This window comes from Myodes glareolus, chromosome 7 (assembly GCF_982192425.1).
Source record: "Myodes glareolus chromosome 7, mMyoGla1.1, whole genome shotgun sequence".
In the NCBI taxonomy this organism is placed as follows: domain Eukaryota; kingdom Metazoa; phylum Chordata; class Mammalia; order Rodentia; family Cricetidae; genus Myodes; species Myodes glareolus.
Window position 1 is genome coordinate 101121704 of NC_142032.1, and position 22122 is coordinate 101143825.

The 22122-nt window shown below is 36.0% G+C and overlaps 2 protein-coding genes across 2 annotated transcripts; one reads left to right on the forward strand and one right to left on the reverse strand.

The window, feature by feature from the left end:
- Positions 1-5431: 5431 nt before the first annotated feature.
- Positions 5432-6382, reverse strand: LOC148121562 (olfactory receptor 52K1-like). The gene has a single exon (XM_087907705.1). It carries the CDS (start codon positions 6380-6382, stop codon positions 5432-5434), a length of 951 nt encoding a protein of 316 aa, XP_087763831.1.
- Positions 6383-18970: 12588 nt separating this feature from the next.
- LOC125397255 (olfactory receptor 52D1-like) lies at positions 18971-19900 on the forward strand. Its single transcript, XM_048429538.3, has one exon. The coding sequence runs from the start codon at positions 19064-19066 to the stop codon at positions 19898-19900; it is 837 nt and encodes a 278-aa protein (XP_048285495.2). The 5' UTR covers positions 18971-19063.
- The last annotated feature ends 2222 nt before the right edge of the window (positions 19901-22122 follow it).

Below are 22122 nucleotides of genomic sequence, written 5' to 3' on the forward strand. Positions count from 1 at the left end.
AATAAATCAATTAAGGGTAAAGTTGGATTTAAATATAAATTATTTATTGAAAATTCAAAAATGTTACACATTATCTGTTTAGGAAAGTTCATTTTAGTGGGTAGTATAAAAATTTTATTGATGCACATTAAGAAATAAATAAAAACAAGTGTAAATTTAATGAACTTTACAAGTTCATTATTTTTAAAAAAGAAGAATATGTGTTCAATTTGACTTACTGTCTAATAACATTTTTAGACATTTATTGTAGTACATTTTGTTTGAGATTTTCATACAGACATAATTAGTCTCGGTAAATTCTAACTCCCAATTACTCTCCTCTAATTTTAGACCTGAACTTCATGTGCCTGTCATTAAGCCCAATGAGTTCACTTGGGGTTACATGTATGCATGAGGTAGGAATATCAAATTGGACCATGACCAGCTTCTCTTAGACTGAGTCTTAAACAAACTCCTCATTGGCAATAGTTCCTCAGATTGTGTTAATATGTCAAAAGCTCTTCCCAGATCCATGCTTTGTATTTTGACTGCCTTGATTCTGTGTAGGTCTTGTGCATGTAGTCATGTGTGCTATGAGCTGCTATGATGCCATGTGTGCAGTGACCTCACTGCAGCTGGGCTCCACACTGGTGATTACTGCCTCACTGCAGCTAGGCTCCACACTGGTGATTACTGCCTCACTGCAGCTGGGCTCCACACTGGTGATTACTGCCTCACTGCAGCTGGGCTCCACACTGGTGATTACTGCCTCACTGCAGCTAGGCTCCACACTGGTGATTACTGCCTCACTGCAGCTAGGCTTCACACTGGTGATTACTGTCTCACTGCAGCTAGGCTCCACACTGGTGATTACTGCCTCACTGCAGCTAGGCTCCACACTGGTGATTACTGCCTCACTGCAGCTAGGCTTCACACTGGTGATTACTGTCTCACTGCAGCTAGGCTCCACACTGGTGATTACTGCCTCACTGCAGCTAGGCTCCACACTGGTGATTACTGCCTCTCTGCAGCTAGGCTCCACACTGGTGGTTAGTACCTCACTGCTGCTAGGCTCCACACTGGTGATTACTGCCTCACTGCTGCTAGGCTCCACACTGGTGATTAGTACCTCTGGTTCTTACAGTCATCTCCCATGATGATCCATGAGTTCGAGTGGGGAGTTTGACACCAATGTCCCCTCTACAGTCTTTTCTCTCTGTACATTGGTCAGTTGTAGGTCTTTATATAATTGCCATCTGTTTACTCTAAAAAGAAGCTTCTCTGATGAGGGGTGAGAGATGAACTAACCAATGATTAGAAAGATAAGAACTTTGAGATGGAATGCATAATAATTTATTAAGCAGTAATACAGTATTAGGTTCTCTCCTAGAATCCTGACCTAGCTAACTACTAGTTTTGGCTCCAGTTAATGGTACCTGGTATGAGTTCTGCCTTGTGAAAGTAGGCATTAAATCTAGTCATAAAGCTTTTGGTTACTTCCATAGAGTTTGTTGTCAGGGCAGTTAGATATCTAACATTGTTCACAGCTTGGTGACATTATTGACTACTTTTTGACCCCCAAAACATGCAGAAGACCTTCCAATACCATGAATGTCATTTGGGATGGATCTAGATTCTAAGCATAAAAGATCACATGACAATTTGCCTTTTATATTCTTATTTCCTTTAACATAAGGGTTTTCATTTTTCTGCAGATCAAAAGATGTAAGCAAAATGATTTGACACAATTTAGTATGTTTTCAATAAAAATTATATACAAATATGTGTACATAATAATAATTAAAGAAGAGGTTATAAATTTTAGATAGAGTAGGGAAAACTTAGGAGGAGTTGGATGTATAGAATAATGTTTATTACTCATATACAAAATTCTCAAAAATTAAATTAATAAGAAGAAGGTCTGTTAAGGGACTAGTGAGATGAGTCAGCAGTTAAAACTGCCAATATTGCAAAGGACACAAGATAAACTCCCATGTTGTCAAACCCACTATTATCTGGAACTCCAGCTCCAGGGTGTCATAGGCTCCTTTCTGGTCTTCATAGGCATATGTGCAAATAAGTAAAGAAAGGCACAAATATACATAGTAAAAATAGACAAATATTAAGTTCAGATGAATCTAGAGTACCAGCATATTAAAGACTAGACATTGCTGCCTGGCTTGATCTTGTGCAGTTTAGACAACTACAGTTTCGATGAACTAGTGAGTGCAGTGGTCCTGTCATTGCTCAGAAGACCTCCTTTGGCTCCAGTCTTACAGATCTCTCTCTCTTGCCGTTTCCTTCATAGTTACACTCCATGAGACAGGGAGCAGGGTACGGTAAAGATGTCCCACTTGTGGCTGAGCACTCCAGGTTACTAACTCTCCTTGACCACCTTTTTTAACCAGTACTTTGACCAGTTATGATTTTATGAGGGGTATGAAGGTAGGAAGTGGTGAATTTAATTAATTTAAAAGCTAAGGGGATTATATTATGATATTATGATCAAAATTCAATTGATGGAATTATCAAAGAATTAATAGAATATAAAAATATACATAAGATTAAAATAGTCAATATTTGTAGTAAATGTAGAAAAACAAAAGCATTTCCCCCAAAATAATTAACTAGACAAAGGTTTATACTCTCGTTACTTTTATTTAATATAGTGCTTAATTTCTCAGCCTGAGAATTAAGGCAAGAAAAAGAAAATGATTAAATTAACATGAATTACAACAATGACTATCATGGTACAATTACTCAAAAAGTGCCATGCTGGCAGTCTTTTCTTGGTGATATTCAACAGCTTTTTAATTGGATTTGGCAAGAAGAAAATCCTGTCTGGTACCTGAAACTCAGACAATTATCTGGGGCTTTTAAGGTGATGAATAATAAAAGAGAACTTACAGCCACCAGTGAATTAAACTAGCATAATTCCTAACCTCATTCTACATTTTATGCTTCTACCCATAGATCAGTGTAACTCTCATCATAAAGAATCTTCTCTGCAACAGATAGAAAACAATACAGAAAATAACAACCAATCAAAACAGAGGAAATAAGTGGTTGTGGGTACCCAGCACAGTCCCAGTTGATCTATTCACACAACACAAATCCTGTATCCAAGACTCAAGAAACATTATGGAAGGAAGATTTTAAGAGCCAGAGGAAAGGAATACTGACTGTAAGACCACATGTCCTAGAAATGTCATGGAAACTATACCTATGATGTCTCCACAATGTGGGAGCCTGAACAAGATCTGAACAGGGACAACACAAGCAGACTTACAAATATGGAAGAGAATACATCTCATGGGGCACAAAGCCTAGAAAAAAACCTACAGGAAACTAAGGAATTCTGAGAAGGGAAGGAAACAACTTGCCCAGGAAACAGCCTCTGGATTCATTAACCAATATCAAGTGATCAACCATGAAATCATACCTCTACAGTCTTAAAAGGGTATATTTATATATTTAGGATTATAAATGCATATGAGTGAATATGTATGTGTGTGTGTGTGTGTACATGTATGAGAGAAAGAGAGAAAGAGAGAAAGAGAGAAAGAGAGAGAGAGAGAGAGAGTTTAAGAAGAAGCCAGAAGAAGGGAAGAAAGGGACATAGAGGTTATATGGGAGTGGTTGGAAGGAGGAAAGGATAAAAGGGAAATGCAATAATTATATACAGCATAATATAATATTACTTCATTTATCCTTTTATGCATAAATATATGTATATATAATAAAACAAATGACATATGTAAGTTACTTATTTTAATTTTTGAGGTCATAATGCAATTACATAATTTTTTCCTCTGATTTCTTCCCTCAAAATCCTCACATCCAGACATCCTTGCTCTCTTGCCTACTCATGGGCTCATGTACATTATCTGTTTTTACATACATATATGCATATGTGTATAACTATAGAATGTTTTGATAACTATAATTACAATTAAAAGTTATTCAGGGAATTCACCATATGGCATCAAACTTAAATTTACCTAATCATAATTTATGGTGAAAGCAGAACCTCTCCTTTGTTATTATATTATGTTAATGACTCAGTTTCAGAAAACCTTAGTTGGGAAAAGAGGAAAATTTTTGAAGCTCATAGAAATGACTTTATTTACTTGTAGACAAAAATCTCTAATTTTCTAGTTGGGACATAAGTACAGTTCATATTTTTAAAGTAATAATTTAAAATGCATGTTGGAAAGAATATCAGATTTTCCACAGAAAGAATTAAATTTTGTGTACAATATGTTATCTGTTCTCTTTTTATGCACATATACAAATATTTTCTTGATAAACAAAGACAGTAATTTTGAGTCATTATTTATTCTTTTTTGTGACTTCTCTTGTATTTAATTGAGATTTTATAGAGTTTTAGTATTATATCTTATGTATCTAAAAGAAACTAGAGGTGCTTTAGAATTGTCCACACACTCATCACTCTTTCAAACAGCAGTTTTTTCTCCCAGGAACTGCGTGTACCTTTAGCGGCCTCTCCTTCTACCACATCCTTTATAGTATTGCAGCTTCTCACTTCTCTCATTCATTTGGTAACATATAGTATCTTAGTCTGAATACTAAGGTATATATTAAATATTTTGAGACTTAGAAGAATACGAGACTTAAATGGTATACTTTCTTCACCTGTACTCAGGTATTTCACTCACCTTCTTTAAGTTCCATATCTCAGAAGGTTTATGTTTAAAATTCTTTTACAGCACCACATACCTGCTTCAAATGTTCTTGTTTCAATTAAGTTCATGTTGTCTATATTTACTGACTCTGCAGACGTTGAGGAAGCAATTTGCCAGCTAAACTTACTTCTCTGGTGAAAGGAAGAGACATGATCAACTTTCAGTTTTTTCACAAAGACATAAATAAGATAAAATGGTTTTAAAAGTTCAGATGGCACTAGACAAAGATTGGTGATGCTTTAGTGTACTAAAGGATATAAGTTGTTCACTCATTGTCCTGATCTGTACAGCTGCTGTGAATTATTCTGAAGTAAGGACTACAGTGACAGTATTCAACCTTCTATGTATAAAGCTAAAACTGAAATTATGACATTCATTTTCCACAAAATATGGCACTAAATATGCAGACAGTGTAATATAATATAATATATATATACTTAAAATGTATATATAGAGAAATTTACAATAAGATATATATAAGATATATAATGATGAGAAAAACATACATCATCTGAACAAGGACTGTATAAAGTGAAGATACTGGATGATAGATATATTAGACATGATTTTGCATAAAATTAAAAAGTAAAAATTAAGAGACAAATATTGCATCACACCATAAATCTCTTCTATGAAAAATAATGTAAAAGAGAAGTAGCATTTTACAATAGCATCATAGTAAAAGTAGTTAATGCCCCATTATGTCACAAGACATATTCTCCCATCACAATTGTTGTTAAAATAATTTAGTATTTAACAATTTTCAAGTGTGAATAGAGGCTCAGCACTCGGTCCCGAATCTGTTTTGTCTTGATACCATACACCAAGGGATTGACTGTGGGGGGCACTAGAAGGTATAGGCTTGACAAGATGATGTGGATACTTGGAGATACATTCTTGCCAATGCGATGAGTTAGGAAGCTAAACAGTGCAGGTGTGTAGAAGGCAAGAATGGTGCAGACATGGGCAGCACAGGTGCCCAGGGCTTTAGAGCGGGCATTCTGAGAAGAAAGACGGAACACTGCTTGGAGAATTTTTACATAGGATGTGGCTATGAGCCATAGATCCAACACTATCACCAAAAGGGCCACTGAGATGCCATATGTTCTGTTAATGAGAGTGTTAGCACTGGCCAACTTAACCACAGCCATGTGCTCGCAGTAGGCATGGTGGATAACATAGTTTGTATAATAGGGCAGTCTCTTAATTAGAAAAGGACATGGCAAAACTATGAACAGAGCTCGGCTCAACCCAACTAAGCCCAGTTTAATAACCATAGAAGATGTAAGGATGGTCGAATAATGCAGTGGGATGCAAATGGCCACAAAGCGATCAAAAGCCATGGCCACCAAGATGGCTGATTCAAAACTGCAAAGTGTGTGGATAAAATACATTTGTGTTAGACACACATCAAACTCAATCCAGTGTTCATCAAACCAAAAAATATCAAGCATTTTCAGGGCTGTGGAGCACGTAAGAAGCATATCAGTCATCGCCAGCATGCAAAGGAAGAAATACATAGGCTGGTGGAGGTTTGGTTCTAGCTTGACAGTAGCAAGGATTATGGTGTTCCCCAGCAAGGTCAGGACAAGCAGGAAGCAGACGGGAATGCTGATGAAGCAATGAAAATTTTCCAAGCCAGGAATACCAACCAAGTAGAAAAATGAAATGTAGTGATGTGTGGTATTGTTTACCATGTTAAAACTATGGATGGTTTAAGGTTAGTTAACAATAACTAGGATAATCTCCAAAATGCAGAGGTAGGATTGCAAAGCATTTCTTCCAAGGTTCTTGTGTGTAGAATCTAAAATTTCAAACCTAGATCTCAAAAATTCTAAAAAGACTCAGGTAAACTATCACAATCTATGGAGCTTTAGCACCTTTATCTGCAAAAGAAAATATTACATTCATTACATATGTTAATTGTTGACTTTGCCAATTGAATATTTAATTAAACTACAAATTTCTCATTTTTATGAAAAGTGAAGTTGATAAATAATGTGCATTGTGTTTAAGGCAATGGTTTTTAAGAAATTGCAATAAAATATGGAGACTTAAACATAAAATATTAAAGTGATTCAACAATTGGGAAATACTTTGATATGTCTTCTTTTAAAATGCTTCTGTAGTCTTTAATAGCATAACTAAATATTTGAACATTCAATTAAATTATAATCTTATATAATCTTAGTCTTATATAAGACTAAGAATATCATAGAAAATGGGTGATTTTCACCCATCAATGTCAAATTTATACATATTTGGAAAAATAAACTAATTTTAAAAATATTTCCTATCTTCATTTTCGATTTTACCATTGGATAGCAATTCACTTGGTATAAGATAAAAACGTCCCATGTATAGATTTTAGTACACAGAAATCCTAAAGGATCACAAAGTAGAGAAGCAAAAGCAGATTGATCAAGTTAAAGTTGCACTCTTTGATAGGAAAAGTAGGAGTTATCAACAGGATTATTGATAGTTAGCTACCATCAGGACATCACAAGATACCTTTCCTGTGTAGTGGCTAAGACACATGGCATATATATATATATATATATATATATATATATATATATATATATATATATATATCTCACATCAACTAAACCTTTTCTGTTGGGGAAATACTATTATTTCTACCATCTTACTTGTTGGAAATGTGAGCTATTAAAAGGTTCATGGTTCATTTTGAGGACTTGGAATATAAATAGCTCAACTTATAGTCTTCTATAACTTTTATTAAATAAGATTAACCTATTACTAATGACAGCTGGTGCTAGATAATCAAACATACAACTGATAATTTGGATATAACTTTTAAGCACAACTGTGACCATGAAAGGCAAATTAGCACACCATTGTTTCCCTCATAGTCTAGCAAAGAAACCATACTGATAAAAGTAATACTTGATAAATATGTGCAATAATTACAAAGCTTATCATTGTCTCCTGTAAGTTCAGCTCCATGATGACTATGTGTATTTTCTGTCTCAAGAGAAAAGAAGGAAAGCCATTTTCTCTAAGACACTTTCCTAGGTTTCTAACGTGTGAGTATTTGCTGATAATTTATTTGGTGCATTACTCGTCACCCAGTCATAAATAGCAGAGGCCTTAAATGGGTCTTTGTCATCTGGATACACTTAACTCTGATGTTTCATCTATAGTGGCTAGCTTTAGTAATGTTAGTTTTCTACCTTTTTTCCATCCTATGTCAGTTTTATTCAGCAGATTTTGAACACAAGAAGAACTTAAGAAACTCAGTTCTTAGGGTAGACCAGAAGCTCTTAGCATGATGTATATTTTCATAAGCATTTCATAGATATTTTCAACTTTTTCCTAAAGCCTTTGTCCACGTTTACATGAAAGCTTACTCACAGTTATTGTCCAAACTTCTTTTTCTTCAGTTATCTTCTTGGAACATTCTTTCCAGTTTGTGTCACAAGTAACATATTAGGAAATCACTCCATAACAGAAAATAACATAATTCTCTCATGAACAATAAGATGTTTGGAAATAATTACTTCATAATTAGCAAATTAATCTGTTCAGATACCTATTCATTATCTTTCAAATATATAACATATGGTGCCATTTCTTTGTCTTCAGTGTCTGTGTCTCACTTGCTTTTATCTTCTCTATATGGAACACTGTCTTATGACCTATGATGCAGGGTGTTGTGTTGCATCATGAAAGCAGCACTCTGTAAATTCAGTAGCTATGGTTTCTTTTTGATAGTCCAATGCTCCTGAGGCCACTCAGATTCACAGAGGAGATGTCCCTTGGAATACCCAAGATCACAGAGAAAATAATTAAAAAAGCATATAACATAGAGCTGTACCATGTCCCCCGCCAAGCCATGTTAACTAATCCTGTACATACAAAATTTTTAAGATAAAACGAGGAAATCTTCATCCTCTATGACTTAATTTCAACTTCTTTGACATTTCCCTGGGATGCTTTTTCTGAGGAAACTTTGGAGCTTTGCTATTCTTTGCTGTATCTGAATTTTCTTCAGTATAACTTACAAGAATGAAATCTCATCATTAGAATAAAAGAAAGATGTTATGTGTCTGAATGTGTAAAAGGAGGGGGGCATGACTCAAATAATCCCAAGCTAACTCCAAGTTATTCCAATATTTTTCTTTAAGTGGAAAACTCAGATAACAAGAATGGAAAGTCCACCGAAGTTGCTAAATGTGGGAGAAAAGAGAGAGAGAGAGAGAGAGAGAGAGAGAGAGAGAGAGAGAGAGAGAGCTGGGCAGACTGGCAGTTTTCTTCAGATACTCAAAAGGTCACACCCCAACCTGGTCCAGCCTCTTAAAGGTCATTGGCTGAAGGAGATTCCCCATCAATGATGACCCTGGAAAAACTATGTGAAAACAGCCAGGCAAAGAAGGATAAACTTCATCTCTCACTCACATCTAACACTTAGAAAAGTTGATCTCAGAAGAAGTTAGAAGAATGGTCATCAGCACATAGAAAGGGTAGAAGGAGAAAAGAAGTTTGTCAATCACTGTATCAAATCTCGTTAGATAGAATGAGAAACACATTCTCATGCACAATGGCACAGTAAAATGAATAAAGTAAGAACAGTGTATTATATATTTCAACATAGTTGAAAGAGGTTTTCAATATTCTCACCACAAAATATACAGTGTTGGAAAAATGGATATCTAATTGTCCTGGTTTTTATCATGATTCCACGTGTGTTTATGCTCATTGAAATCACACAAAATCCTCCCAGTAAAATAATTCTAAGGTAGTATTTTGATCAATAACTTAATATATTTTAAGAAATTTATTCTAGGAGCCAGAAACCTGGGCCAGAGCAGACCTGAGACAGGGAATGCCACAGGAACAGGTACAGGGAAGCAACCGCTGAACGAGGCAGAGACCACTGAGGGTCCAGATGTGAATCTGGGACCTTCAAGGGAGTAGACCTAAGCCAGGACCCCTGTGTCCTCATGTACTGGGCATGAGTCTAGGACTTCTGAGGAACTAGGTTTGAGCCAGTCCCCTGCTGATATGGGTGTGTTTCTGGGACTTCCAAGGGAATAGGCTTGAGTCAGGACCTCTGTGGGTCCCAGCGTTGGTCTGATTTATCAAAGGGAATAGGAAGGAAAAGAAACCTCTGTGGGGCCGGGTCTGAGCATGAGTCTGAGACCTCTGAGGGAGTAAATCTGAGCCAGATCCTCTGTGGGTCTGAGAGCACCCAAGCCTGGGAGTTCTGACGGAAGCCAGAGACCTTTGCAGGACAAACTCCAAGCCAGGTACCTCTGCAGGAGCAGATCCAGAACAGGATTTACAAAAACACATCAAAGCTAACAACCTAGGCTGGAGCAGACTTGAGAGAGCAAACTCCAAGGGACTGGAGCAAAGCCTGGGAGCACCTCCAGGAACACAGAGTGACCAAAGGGGTAACTAGAATGGTGGCATTTACAGTACCACAAGGAACAACTATCTGAGCCTTGGATTCACTGGCACCTAAAAGATTAATCAACAGAATCACTGACAGCCCCAAACACACCTATTAGAGGAAAAGATGAGTAGGAAAGGTAAGAACAAACACAGCATTGTAAAGAGCAACATGATGCCAGTAAAACCTAAAGACCTTACAACAGCAAGAATTGAACAATGAAATATAGACGAAGCACAAGAAAATGATCTAAAAAAATGACTTCAGGAGAATGTTTGAAACTCTGGTGCAGGAGAATTGTCTGTATTCTGTCAATCATGTTTTAAATAAATGCTGATTGGCCAGGCAGGAAGTATAGGTGGGAAAACCAGACAGGAAGTAGAGGTGATGCAATGAGAACAGGAGAATTCTGGGAAGGAGGAAGATGATACCTCTCAGTCCTCCCCAGACCACAGAAGAAGCAAAGTGTAATCTGCCCAGCTGAGAAAGGTACTGAGCCATATGGCTAACATAGATAAGAACAATGGGTTAATATAAGCTACAAGAGTAAACAAGAAACCTGAGCTAATGGGCCAATCAGTTTTATAACTTATGAAGATCTCTGTGTGATTTTCTTTGGGGCTTGCCAGCTATGGGATATCAGGCAGGAGAGAAACCCAAGCAAGCAGGCTCCTCATGTTACAAAATTCTTAAAGAGAAAATGAGAAATTCCCTCAAAGAAATGGAGGAAAAGACAAAAAAGTGGAAGACATCAACAAATCCCTTAAAGAAAACTAAGAAAAAGCAATCAAACATATGAAATAAACTATCAAGACTTGAAAACTGAAATAGAGACAATAAAGAAAATACAAGCCAAGGGAATAATAGAAACAAAAATCATGAGAAACTGAACAGAAACCACAAGTGCAAGCATTAACAGCAGAATACAACAAATGGAAGAGAGAATCTCAAGCACTGAAGATACAATAGAAGAAATAGACTCATTAGTCAAAGAAAACATTAAATCTAACAAAAGTTTAACCCAAAATATTCAGGAAATATGGCATACCATGAAAAAGCCAAACATAAGAATAATAGGTAGAGAAGGAAAAAAAAGTTAAACTCAAAAACACAGAAAATATGTTTAACAAAATCATAGAATAAACTTTCCCAACCTAAAGAAAGACATGCCTATGAAGATATAAGGAGCTTACAGAACACCAAATAGACTGGTTCCAAAAAAGTCCTTTTGCCACATAATAATCAAAATATTAAACATACAGAATAAAGAAAGAAAATTAAGAGCTGCAAAGGAAAAGGCCAAGTTACATATAAAAAGGCAAATCTACCTTTCAGAATTACACCTGACTTTTCATTGGAGACAATGTAAGCCAGAAGGTCATGGTCAAGTGTTATGCCGACATTAAGAGACCATGGGTGCCATTCCAGACTAAGATACCCAGCAAAACTTTCAATCACCATAGAAGGACAAAACAAAATATTCCATGATAAAACCAGATTTAAAATACCTATCCACAAACCCAGTCCTACACAAAATACTAGAAGCAAAACTTCAACCCAAGGAAGTTGGCTACATCAACAAAAACACAGACAGTCTCATAGCAGCAAATCCTAAAGAAGGGGAAAACATACAAATTAACATCACCAACAATAAAAACTAAATTAACAAGAGGTAGCAATCACTGGTCATTAATATCCCTTAATATAAATAGACTCAACTCACCTATAAAAAGGCACAGGCTAACAGATTGGATAAAAAACCAGAATCCATCCTTCTTCTGCATACAAGAAACACACTTCAACCTCAAAGACAGACATAATCTCAGAGGTTGGGAAAAAAATATTCCAATCAAATGGACCTAAAAAACAAGCGAGTGTAGCTATCCTAATATCTAATAAAATAGACTTCAAACTAAACTCAATTAAAAAGACAAAGAAGGATATTTCATATTGGCCACAGGAGAAAAAAATCCATCAAGAGGAAAATCTCAATACTGAACATCTATGCCCCAAATACGAGGGTACCCTCATATGTGGTGCGGGAGAATTGTCTGTATTCTGTCAATCATGTATTTTAATAAAATGCTGATTGGCCAGGTAGGAAGTATAGGCGGGTCAACCAGACAGGAAGGAGAGGCAGGGCAATGAGAACAGGAGTATGTCTTCTGGGAAGAAGGAAGCTCTTCCGTCATTCCTGCACAGACCACTGAAGAGGCTGCATGTAATCTGCCCAGCTGAGAAAGGTACTGAGCCCTGTGGCTAACACAGATAAGGATAATGGGGTAACAAAAGTTATAAGAGCTAATAAGTAGCCTGACCTAATGGGCCAATCAGCATTATAACTTATAGAGATCTCTTGTGTGATTTTTCTCTGGGACTAAATAGCTGGGGAGCAGGGTGGTACAGAAACCCTCAACAAGCCGGCCCTCATGTTACAACAAACAGGTCCCCTCATGTTACACATATGTAAAAGAAACACTTCTAAAGCTGAAATCATACTTTAGACCTCACACACTAATAGTGGGAGACTTTAACACTCCCCTCTCACCACTGGACATGTCAGTCAGACAAAAAAATGAACAGAGAAATAAGGGAGCTAACAGATGTTATGACTCAAAAGGACTTAACAGATATCTATAGAATATTCCATCCAAACATAAAAGAATATACCTTCTTCTTAACACCTCATGGAACCTTCTCAAAAATTGACCACACACTCAGTAACAAAACAAACCTCAACAAATACAAAAAAAAAAAATGGAATAACCCCATGTATCTTATCAGATCACCATGGCTTAAAACTAGAATTCAGATTCAATACTAATTCCAGAAAACCCGCAAACACATGGAAATTAAACAATGATCACCTGAATCAACAATTGGTAAAGGAAGAAATAAAGGGAGAAATTAAAGACTTCCTAAAATTCAATGAAAATTACCACACAACATACCCAAATTTATGGGACACAATGAAAGCAGTGCTAAGAGGAAAGTTTGTAGCAGTAAACACCTACATAATCCACACACCTTTGAACATGTGATTTTTGCCAAAGAAGCCAAAAATATCAAATGAAAAAAAGAAAGCATATTTTAACAAGTGGTGCTGGCATAACTGGATATTAACATGTAGAAGAATAAAAACAGACCCATATCTCTCGCCATGCACAAAACTCAGGTCAAAATGGATCAAAGACCTCAACATAAAGCCAAGCCATACTGAACCTTATAGAAGAGAGAGTTGGAAGTATACTTGAACACATTGGCACAGGGAACCACTTCCTAAATATAACCCCAGCAGCACAGACACTGAGAGAAACAGTTAATAAATGGGACCTCCTGAAACTGAAAAGCTTCTATAAAGCAAAGAACACAGTCAATAAGACAAAATGACAGCCTACAGAATGGAAAAAGATCTTCACTAAGCCCACATCAGACAGAGGTCTGATCTCCAAAATACAAAGAACTTAAGAAATTGGTCATCAAAAGAACAAATAATCCAATAAAAAATAGAGTACAGTCAACTCTCAATAGAGGAATCTAAAATGGCTGAAAGACACTAAAGAAAATGTTAAACATCCTTAGTCCTCAGAGAAATGCAAATCAAAAAAACTCTGAGATTCCATCTTAATCCTGAAAGAATGGCCAAAATCAAAAAACACTAATGAAACTTATGCTGGAGAAGTTGTGGGGTAAAGGGAACACTTCTGCATTGCTGGTGGGAATGCAAACTGGTATAACTCCTTTGGATATCAGCATGGCCATTTCTCAGAAAATTTGGAAACAACCTTCCTCAAGACCCAGTAATACCACTTTTGTGTATATATCCAAAGGATGCTCAAGCATGCCACAAAAACATATGCTCAGCTATGTTCATAACAGTGTTGTTTGTCATAGCCAGAACCTGGAAGTATCCTAAATACCACTTTAAGAATGGATAGGAAGATGTGGTACATTTACTCAATGGAGTACTACACAACAGAAAAAAATAATGACATCTTGAAATTTGCAAGCAAATAGATGGATCTAGAAAACATGATATTGAGTGAAGTAACCCAGTTCCAGAAAGACAAATATCATATGTACTCACTTATAACTGGCTTTTAGACATAAAACAAAGAAAACCAGCCTACAATTCACAATCCCAGAGAACCTAGACAATAATGAGCACCCTAACAGAGAAATACATGGATCTAATCTACATGGGATCATGTGGACCATGGAATAGGGTAGAAGGGGAGGGGAGAGGAAGGTAGGTGAGCAGAAAAAAATATATAGCTCAATAAAATCAATTAAAATTAAAAAAAATGTGTAAGATTCTATTAGCCATACAAATGAAGTCATATACATGTGGATGGTAGAAATTTCTTCACATGGATGTTTTAAAGGGCTTTACTAGCAAACAGTATTGAGGAAAGATGTAAAATAACCAAAATATTATGAAAAGTAGATAGATATTTAATTTTATCGAAGATTAATTGATATTACTTCCCATTTATCTTTTGGTGTTTTTCAAAAAAGTGTTTCATAATTAGAGGCAAAAAATGTTAATTTTCAATGTGAAACATTAATCTTAATATTAATAGGATTTATATAAACCTAGGTTAATTGGTACACCTCAAAGCAAATATTGCAACAAGCAGAGTTGCATCCCTATGATGTAGACATCGAAAAGGGAGCTCTTTGGGAAGAAAGATACTTGGGGGAAGGAAGAGAAGGGGCAGGAGAGGATTTTGGCATGTAATTGTAGTCAGATTGAATAACATAATTGTATGTAAATATAACTATACCACTGTTTCCCATGCACAATGTGCGTATGCTAATGACATTTGTTTCAAAATACGTGAAGATATATATCAAGAATAAAATTATAAGGAAAAAATCACATTGTACTTTCTGGATGTCGGATGTAGAGCTTTTGAAGGCATACTGAACTGTAGTATGCAAGTGTCTAGCTATGCATGGAAAGGGTATTTATTTGAATTCTAGGCAGAAGCTGTGCAAGGAGGATTTCTTGTCTTTTTCTGATAATGTTTTTGTTTATTTTTGTCAGTTTCATATTGTATTCTCTGTATTGTATTCATATTCATTATTTAATAATCTCTCCTAATTCTCTCTCTCCATTTGGGCCTCCATCTTCTTCTACCTTGATGTTGTGTGTGTGTGCACACAAGGATCTGCTTGCATGTGTGTGTGTTTGCAAGCCTGTGTAGATAATCACAGTGCAGTATGTTCATGATTTTAAAGGTATGACATATTCAGAAAACAGAGTTTTGCAGATTTTTTATCCATCTTCTGACTCCTGAAATCTTTATGACCCTCTCCCTGACATCAGCAAAGGTGATATTGATGTCAGCTTTAGGGATAAGGGCATAAGCCACCCATTCTTAGAGCTTTGATGATTAAAAGTCTATTCATTAAACATTACCTTCTGCAGCCAGGCAGTTGTGGCATATGCCTTTAATCCCAGCACTCGGGAGTCAGAGGCCAGGAGGATCTCTGTGAGTTTGAGGTCAGCCTGGTCTACAAGAGCTAGTTCCAGGACAGGTACCAAAGCTACAGAGAAATCTTGTCTCGAAAAAAACCAACCAAACAAACAAAAAAAATTACCTTTTCAAATAGAAAAATTCTATTAAAATGCATGTTATGAACTTTGTATTTTACCTAGAAGCTTTATGTACCAAAATAAAGATTTTCATCCATAACAACAAAATGAAAATCATATAAATTGAATAGAATTTTTTTATTGTAGCTAACTTTATTTGCCAAGATTAATTTTATTAATGAGTTTAAACTTGTAAAACTATGGAAACATTTTTCTCAATAAGATGAGTCATATTAACAAATAATGTATAATCCTTAATTATGCATATACATATATCCATAAGTAACAGATTATTTAGTTAGTGTAGGTATGCTCACATGAGCAAAAGTTTAAAATGTTTAAGTGTTTTAAATGTAAAGATGGCTCATGACATGGAGTGAGATCATGTTGCTTAAAGAAGAGAATCACATGTAGACTATTGGCAGATGTGAATTTTGATTGACAAATTCTCTGTAGCATCCCACCTTCAGTTTCTCATTCCCATATGGAAATTTCTTTTCTTTAATTTTTATGACTTTTTACACAAACATACAACTGTTCAATATGGAATAACGTAATGCTATTTATTTATTTGTTTATTGACAGAATCTCACTCTGTTGTGCTGGATGGACTGAAACTCACTATGTAGAACAGGATCATCTCAAACTCATAGAAATCCACCTGTCTCAGCCTCCCAGGGCTGGGATTAAAGATATGTAACAGCCGACCCAGCCTTCTACTAATTTTCAAATCACAATAAAGTGGAAGTCCTCCAAATACAACATTGTATATTTTCCTCAACAACACTGATAAAAATCAAACTAAGAGGCATTTTGTATTTTATTGAAATAAAATAAACAACCGAAGAGTTTAGTTTTGACAAAAGAGTGTTTATGTTTCATAGGAGACATAAAAAAGGAAGTTTTGTATATTTATAGAATCATATGAGAATTGGACATTGAATTTATAACAGTGTGCACATATGTTTAAAAGATATACATTATTGGTTAAAAAATCAAATACAGTTCAAAAAAGGAAAATATTAATTAACTGGTGTGAATGGCATGACCAAGTCAGTTAGTCAGATTCCAACTATGGTCTCAGCTGTGGAAATAGTTACTCAGTAAAATAATTCTCAAAAGATCTCTCAACCCAGGGAGAAGCTATTGCCTAGGTTAATGCTAGAAATATCTGTGAGAAACACAGAGAAGTGCATGTATACCATACACTGTACTCATACCAGAAGGACATGGCTACTTCACAGAAGCTTTATGGATATCACAACAAGAGTTGTTAAGAGAAGGGTTAAAACATTACCATTCTTACTGACTCAGAGAAGCTATGAATCCACAAGGTAAATCAAAATCTATCAATGACTAAAATTATAGATTCTTAAAGTATCATCCCTGAATCTGCAAACAAGATTTGCATATAATTAGGTGTCCAGGTTTATGCCCGCATGAAACTGTGATAAGCAATGATAGTAAAGTGTTGATAACTTTATATTTTATTGAATGAAAAGTTTGTTTTTTAAGGTTTAGGAAAAGGCTTATTAGACCAAAGCACTCATAATTGATTGTATTTGTTTATCATTTATTATTTCTATTATATTACCAATTCCTAGACTGAGATGTGGTTTGCCTTCTATTTAAATGTCTGATGTTCTCACTGTAGTTGCTATAAAACAATCTTAGAGAATGCAAATTTTCAATTTCAGGTGTTTGATAAAACCATGGACCTAATTATATTTTAAGCACTAACTATTCTAATTTTTATTTATTTAATGGGGAGTGTGATGGCTGTATTTTAACACAGATTTCCTGGAGACTTTGTGTGAGGTTCCAGGATGGAAAATTGAGCCTGTGTATACTAGAAATTATAGTAGATTACTTTTCAAATAGAAACTTATCCATTATCCTCAACTTATGTTTTCTCATAGTTGAAGTCAAAACCTGTTGATAAACGTATTCTGTGACTTTGCTGAAATTGATGATCAGTACTATAAAATTTACAACTTAAGTGAATGTTTTATAAGAGCAGAAAATGCACAATCTGTATGAGTCATTTTTATATATATCACATCTTAATTTTAAAATATTACTAAGTGTTCTAAATAGTTAAGGAATAGGGTCCTGATTCTAATAGACAGCAGAGGATGTGAGTGTGAGGGTTTGGAGGGAGGGAACAAGGACAATGGTATAATTATTATTTTAAAAAGTCTAAAATCAAGACCCATGGATATAAAATATTGGTAAATTTTCACCCAGTTCTTTGGGTTTGTTGAAAAATAGAAATTCTCTGCTCCTTGGAAAGCCCGGCCAGTGTTTGGTGTTGAACAGTGATGAACATTAACACTTTTCTGCATTTTCATTTTTTGAATGAAAATCAACAATGGTCTGAATCTCTATCTGATTCTATGTCTTGATTCTTCCGAAGTAGTATTAATTTAAGTATAAAAATTTTAACTTTTTCATTGCTCTTTAAATTTCATGTTTATTCAATTATTGTCTTCAGCAATTTGTATGAGAGACTAGTGAATCAAAGTACTCCTCTTGGTACTAGAAAAATTAGGCCAACAATGCAAATTTCATGGTCTTCCAATAGGAATTAGGGATTTTCCTGTTGGACACGTGTGATGGTTGGCAAATAAAATGACTTAAGGCTGAGATTGAGAATGCGAATTCAGTCCCCAAGGTCTAATGGGGCCCTGCAAGTTGTCTTCTGACCTTTTCATGCACTCTAGACCATGCATGCCCCTCTCACCTACGAACATGCAGGTACCCCCCCCACACACACACACACATGCACAGCGGGGAGGATAGTATAATTTATTTTTTAAAAAAAGAATTAGAATCTGAAAGAATTTGCAAACCACTGCTGCTTATGTTATTCCAGATGACGGTTTAACAAATGGAAAGCTCTCTCCAACCTTTACTTAGGAAGAAAGGAAGAAAACCGTGGGTCTTGTGGTTATTATGTAACAAATCTAGGCATTTGGAACAGAAGTTCAGAAACCACAAAATAAATTAATTGATGGTAACAAACACCATCAGTCAAAGAAAATAGGGAGTTCTGCTCTTTCTCATCCACACAGTTTTCAAATAACTGTCAGAAAAGCATTCCATATGAAGATGATCTTATTCATGGTCTTTATTCCATTTTCTTCATTAAACCAAAATAATTAGAATTTCACTAGCTTCAAAGCACTTCAAGTATGTATATATGTGTGTGTTTATATGTATGTATATATATATATACTCTAAATAATCTCTTTTATAGAACTGAACACTACACATACTCAAGTCACTTTCTTCCTCCTCACTGGTGTGCCAGGCTTAGAAGATATCCAGATTTGGATCTCCATCCCCTTCAGCTTCATGTACCTCTTGGCTGTGTTAGGCAATGTGTTGGTTGTGGCAGTGGTGGCCTTGGACCAGAGCCTTCATGAACCCATGTATCTCTTCCTGGCCATGTTGGCATTCAACGATGTTCTTCTCTGTACTGTCACAGTGCCCCAAATGCTGCTCATTTTTTGGCAGGGCCCCTTGGCAGTCGCCCTCCCTGCCTGCCTCACACAAATGTTTTTTGTCCACGCTCTGTTCCTGTCTGAATCTGCAGTCTTACTTGCCATGGCTTTTGACCGCTATGTGGCTATCTGCACACCGCTGCATTATACAACCCTGCTTACAGGCCCACTCATTCTCAAGGTTGGGCTGGCCCTGGGAGCTCGGAGTGTGGCTGTTGTCACTCCTGGGGTTCTCCTTATTCTCCGCCTAGACTTCTGCCGGAGCACCATTATCCTCCACACGTACTGTGAGAACATGGGCATTGCCAAGTTGGCCTGCAATAGCATTACCTTAAATAGCGTTTACGGGCTCTCTGCGGCTCTCCTCACTACGGGGCTGGACTTTGTCTTCATTTCCTTGTCCTACTGGCTAATCTTGAAAGCAGTCCTACAGCTGCCATCCAGGGAAGCCCGGACAAAAGCCTTTGGCACCTGCGGAGCTCACATCTGTGTTATTTTGATATTCTACACACTGGCCTTTTTCTCTTTCTTCACTCATCGCTTTGGACATCATGTGGCTAGGCACACCCTCATCCTCCTGGCAAATCTCTATCTACTGATACCCCCAACCATGAACCCCATTGTGTATGGAATAAAGACCAAAGAGATAAGGATTCGAGTAGTAGGGCTTTGTTTCCGATCAAAGTGATTCAAGTCTATGGAAGAGCAAAGACCAGGGAATTCAAGACAAACCATAGGCTTAAATAAAAATCCGCAAACAGTCTGTTTGGATGTAGCCATGTAACCTTTACCATTCAATAAAAACACTGAATAGAATTAAAAAGAGAAAGAACATAATGTTGTGTGGGTGAGAAGGTGGGGAGGATCTTGGAGGAGATGGGAGAGGGGAAAGTATAACCAAAGTACAAGGCATGAAAATTTAAATAAAAGTATATGCAAAATGTTTTAAAATAAGTAAAACTACATAATATATTATTCCCAAAGTTATTGTTGTGTTATAAATAGGAAGTTTACAGGAATTCTAAGTACCTTTGGAGACTGTATCAGTATACTACAGTAATCACGGGAAATCAGTGTCCTACAGTAAGTCAAATGCTTTTATACTGTGTGTATCTTTCTATGTCAGTTCTACATAGACAGAATAAGATAATACCTTTGTGAACCCAGGAATTACTAATTATCCCAGTTTCAAGAATAACAGAAATGAATGAATTCATAAATACACACCAGATAAGCAATTTAAGCAATCAAATAATAAAAGCCAATGAGCATATGTAATAATCTCCTGCCAGTGGCCCTGTCAGAGGAGTAGCAGGTGGTAAATTGAAGGAGGAAACTCCCAGATAGGTGAATCTCAGGTTGGCAAGTTCCTGAAACCACAGACTCCAGGATGTCTGTCGCTGCTGCTGTGCCTTTACATGTTTGCTGCTGCTGTCTGTCTCTGGTATCTGGTGTGGTATGAATGGGTATTGAGAAATCTTCACTGCATGAGTGTGTTTATCTCATGGAAACATCCTGTTCCACTGGCCATTCTTACCTGTGGATTATTATGAAGATGATTCCTTCCTAAACTGTACTGTCTAATTGATAATAATAAAGTAAGTCTATACAGAGCTTTGATGAATAAAAATATATACACAGCCAGGCCCTGTGAGTTTCACCTAAGGAACTGCAAAGCTCAAGTTAATGATTAAGAAAAACAACTGAGTCTCAAGAGCCAGGTTGTCTTGAATTCCTTTAATCTTAATGCAGAAAGACGCAGTCACAGGTTGCAGTGTTCTTCGTTAGCTGAAATAAAGCCTTATAATAACTGAAGATTAGATCAGATGTTTTGATAATAGCTTTGAAAAAACCTAATAAGAAAATCTAAAGTTTTAGAAAAGGCACATAGCTGAGTGAGGAACTCTTTAAGGTCAGGGAACAAGAACAAAGGAATTCAGTTACTGCTAGCTGATGATGCACTTTTGTTGCTAGAATCAGTTGATGACCAAAAGTGAAGATCAATTCCTTATACTCACTTCTGCCCTCAATTGCCTGATATAAAAACTACTTACAAGTAGGTGTGCATCTTAAAGTTTTAAAATAGAGCTGATTCTTCTTCATATATAAAAATTAGGTTTGTGATTCCTTTAAGATTCTTTATAAGATTACCTCTCAAGATAAACAATAAAGTAACTGATCCTTTTTTTTTTGCAACTGCAAAATGCAACCTGCCAGTAAAAAACCTGACTGAGAAGAATGTTTTGCTTGCCTTCACAGTTAATACTACAACAATTTCCTTGGGTATGAATGTGTGTGGGTTCTTGGGATAATTTATTTTTCATCTGTAATATATAAATGTTTATTCATGTAAGAGATTTAGAGAATATGTTGTTTTTTACATGTTCATGGTAATCTTTCATTTGAAAAACATAATGTAATCACATTGTAATTTTTATAATGCCTGAAAGATTTTGCTGGGATATATAAGCTATAAGGGAAAGAATAAAAGAAAGAGTTAAAACGGGTTAGAAGAAAAACATCAGGAATGAGAGAGTTAGACAGGAAGCATCAAGAATAGAGTTAAAACTTAAACATCGAGAATGAGAGAAGGAAATCACCAGGAAAATAGAGAATTGAGAACACAAAAGAAGAATAAAGAAATGGTCTGAAGGAATTCACTGAGCAGGTGTGTGAAATGTGTGAGTTACTTTTTTCCTTAACCCCCTCAGATAAAAATGTCTTAGCAAGCACCAATTCCTGAACCTCCTTTGAGCCCTGCCCTGCTGGGGGATGCTCCTCCAGGCACCAAAAAGCTCCCTGTAAAACACCTATGTATAGAACCTCTTATTTTATTTTTATTTTATTTTATTTTATTTTAAATTTTAATGTCTTTCATTGAAGTACAATTATATCACTCTCTCCTCACCA

Coding starts and splice junctions, on each gene's coding strand:
- LOC148121562 (XM_087907705.1), bottom strand. CDS start 6,382: ATGGTAAACAATACCACACATCACTACATTTCATTTTTCTACTTGGTT.
- LOC125397255 (XM_048429538.3), top strand. CDS start 19,064: ATGTACCTCTTGGCTGTGTTAGGCAATGTGTTGGTTGTGGCAGTGGTG.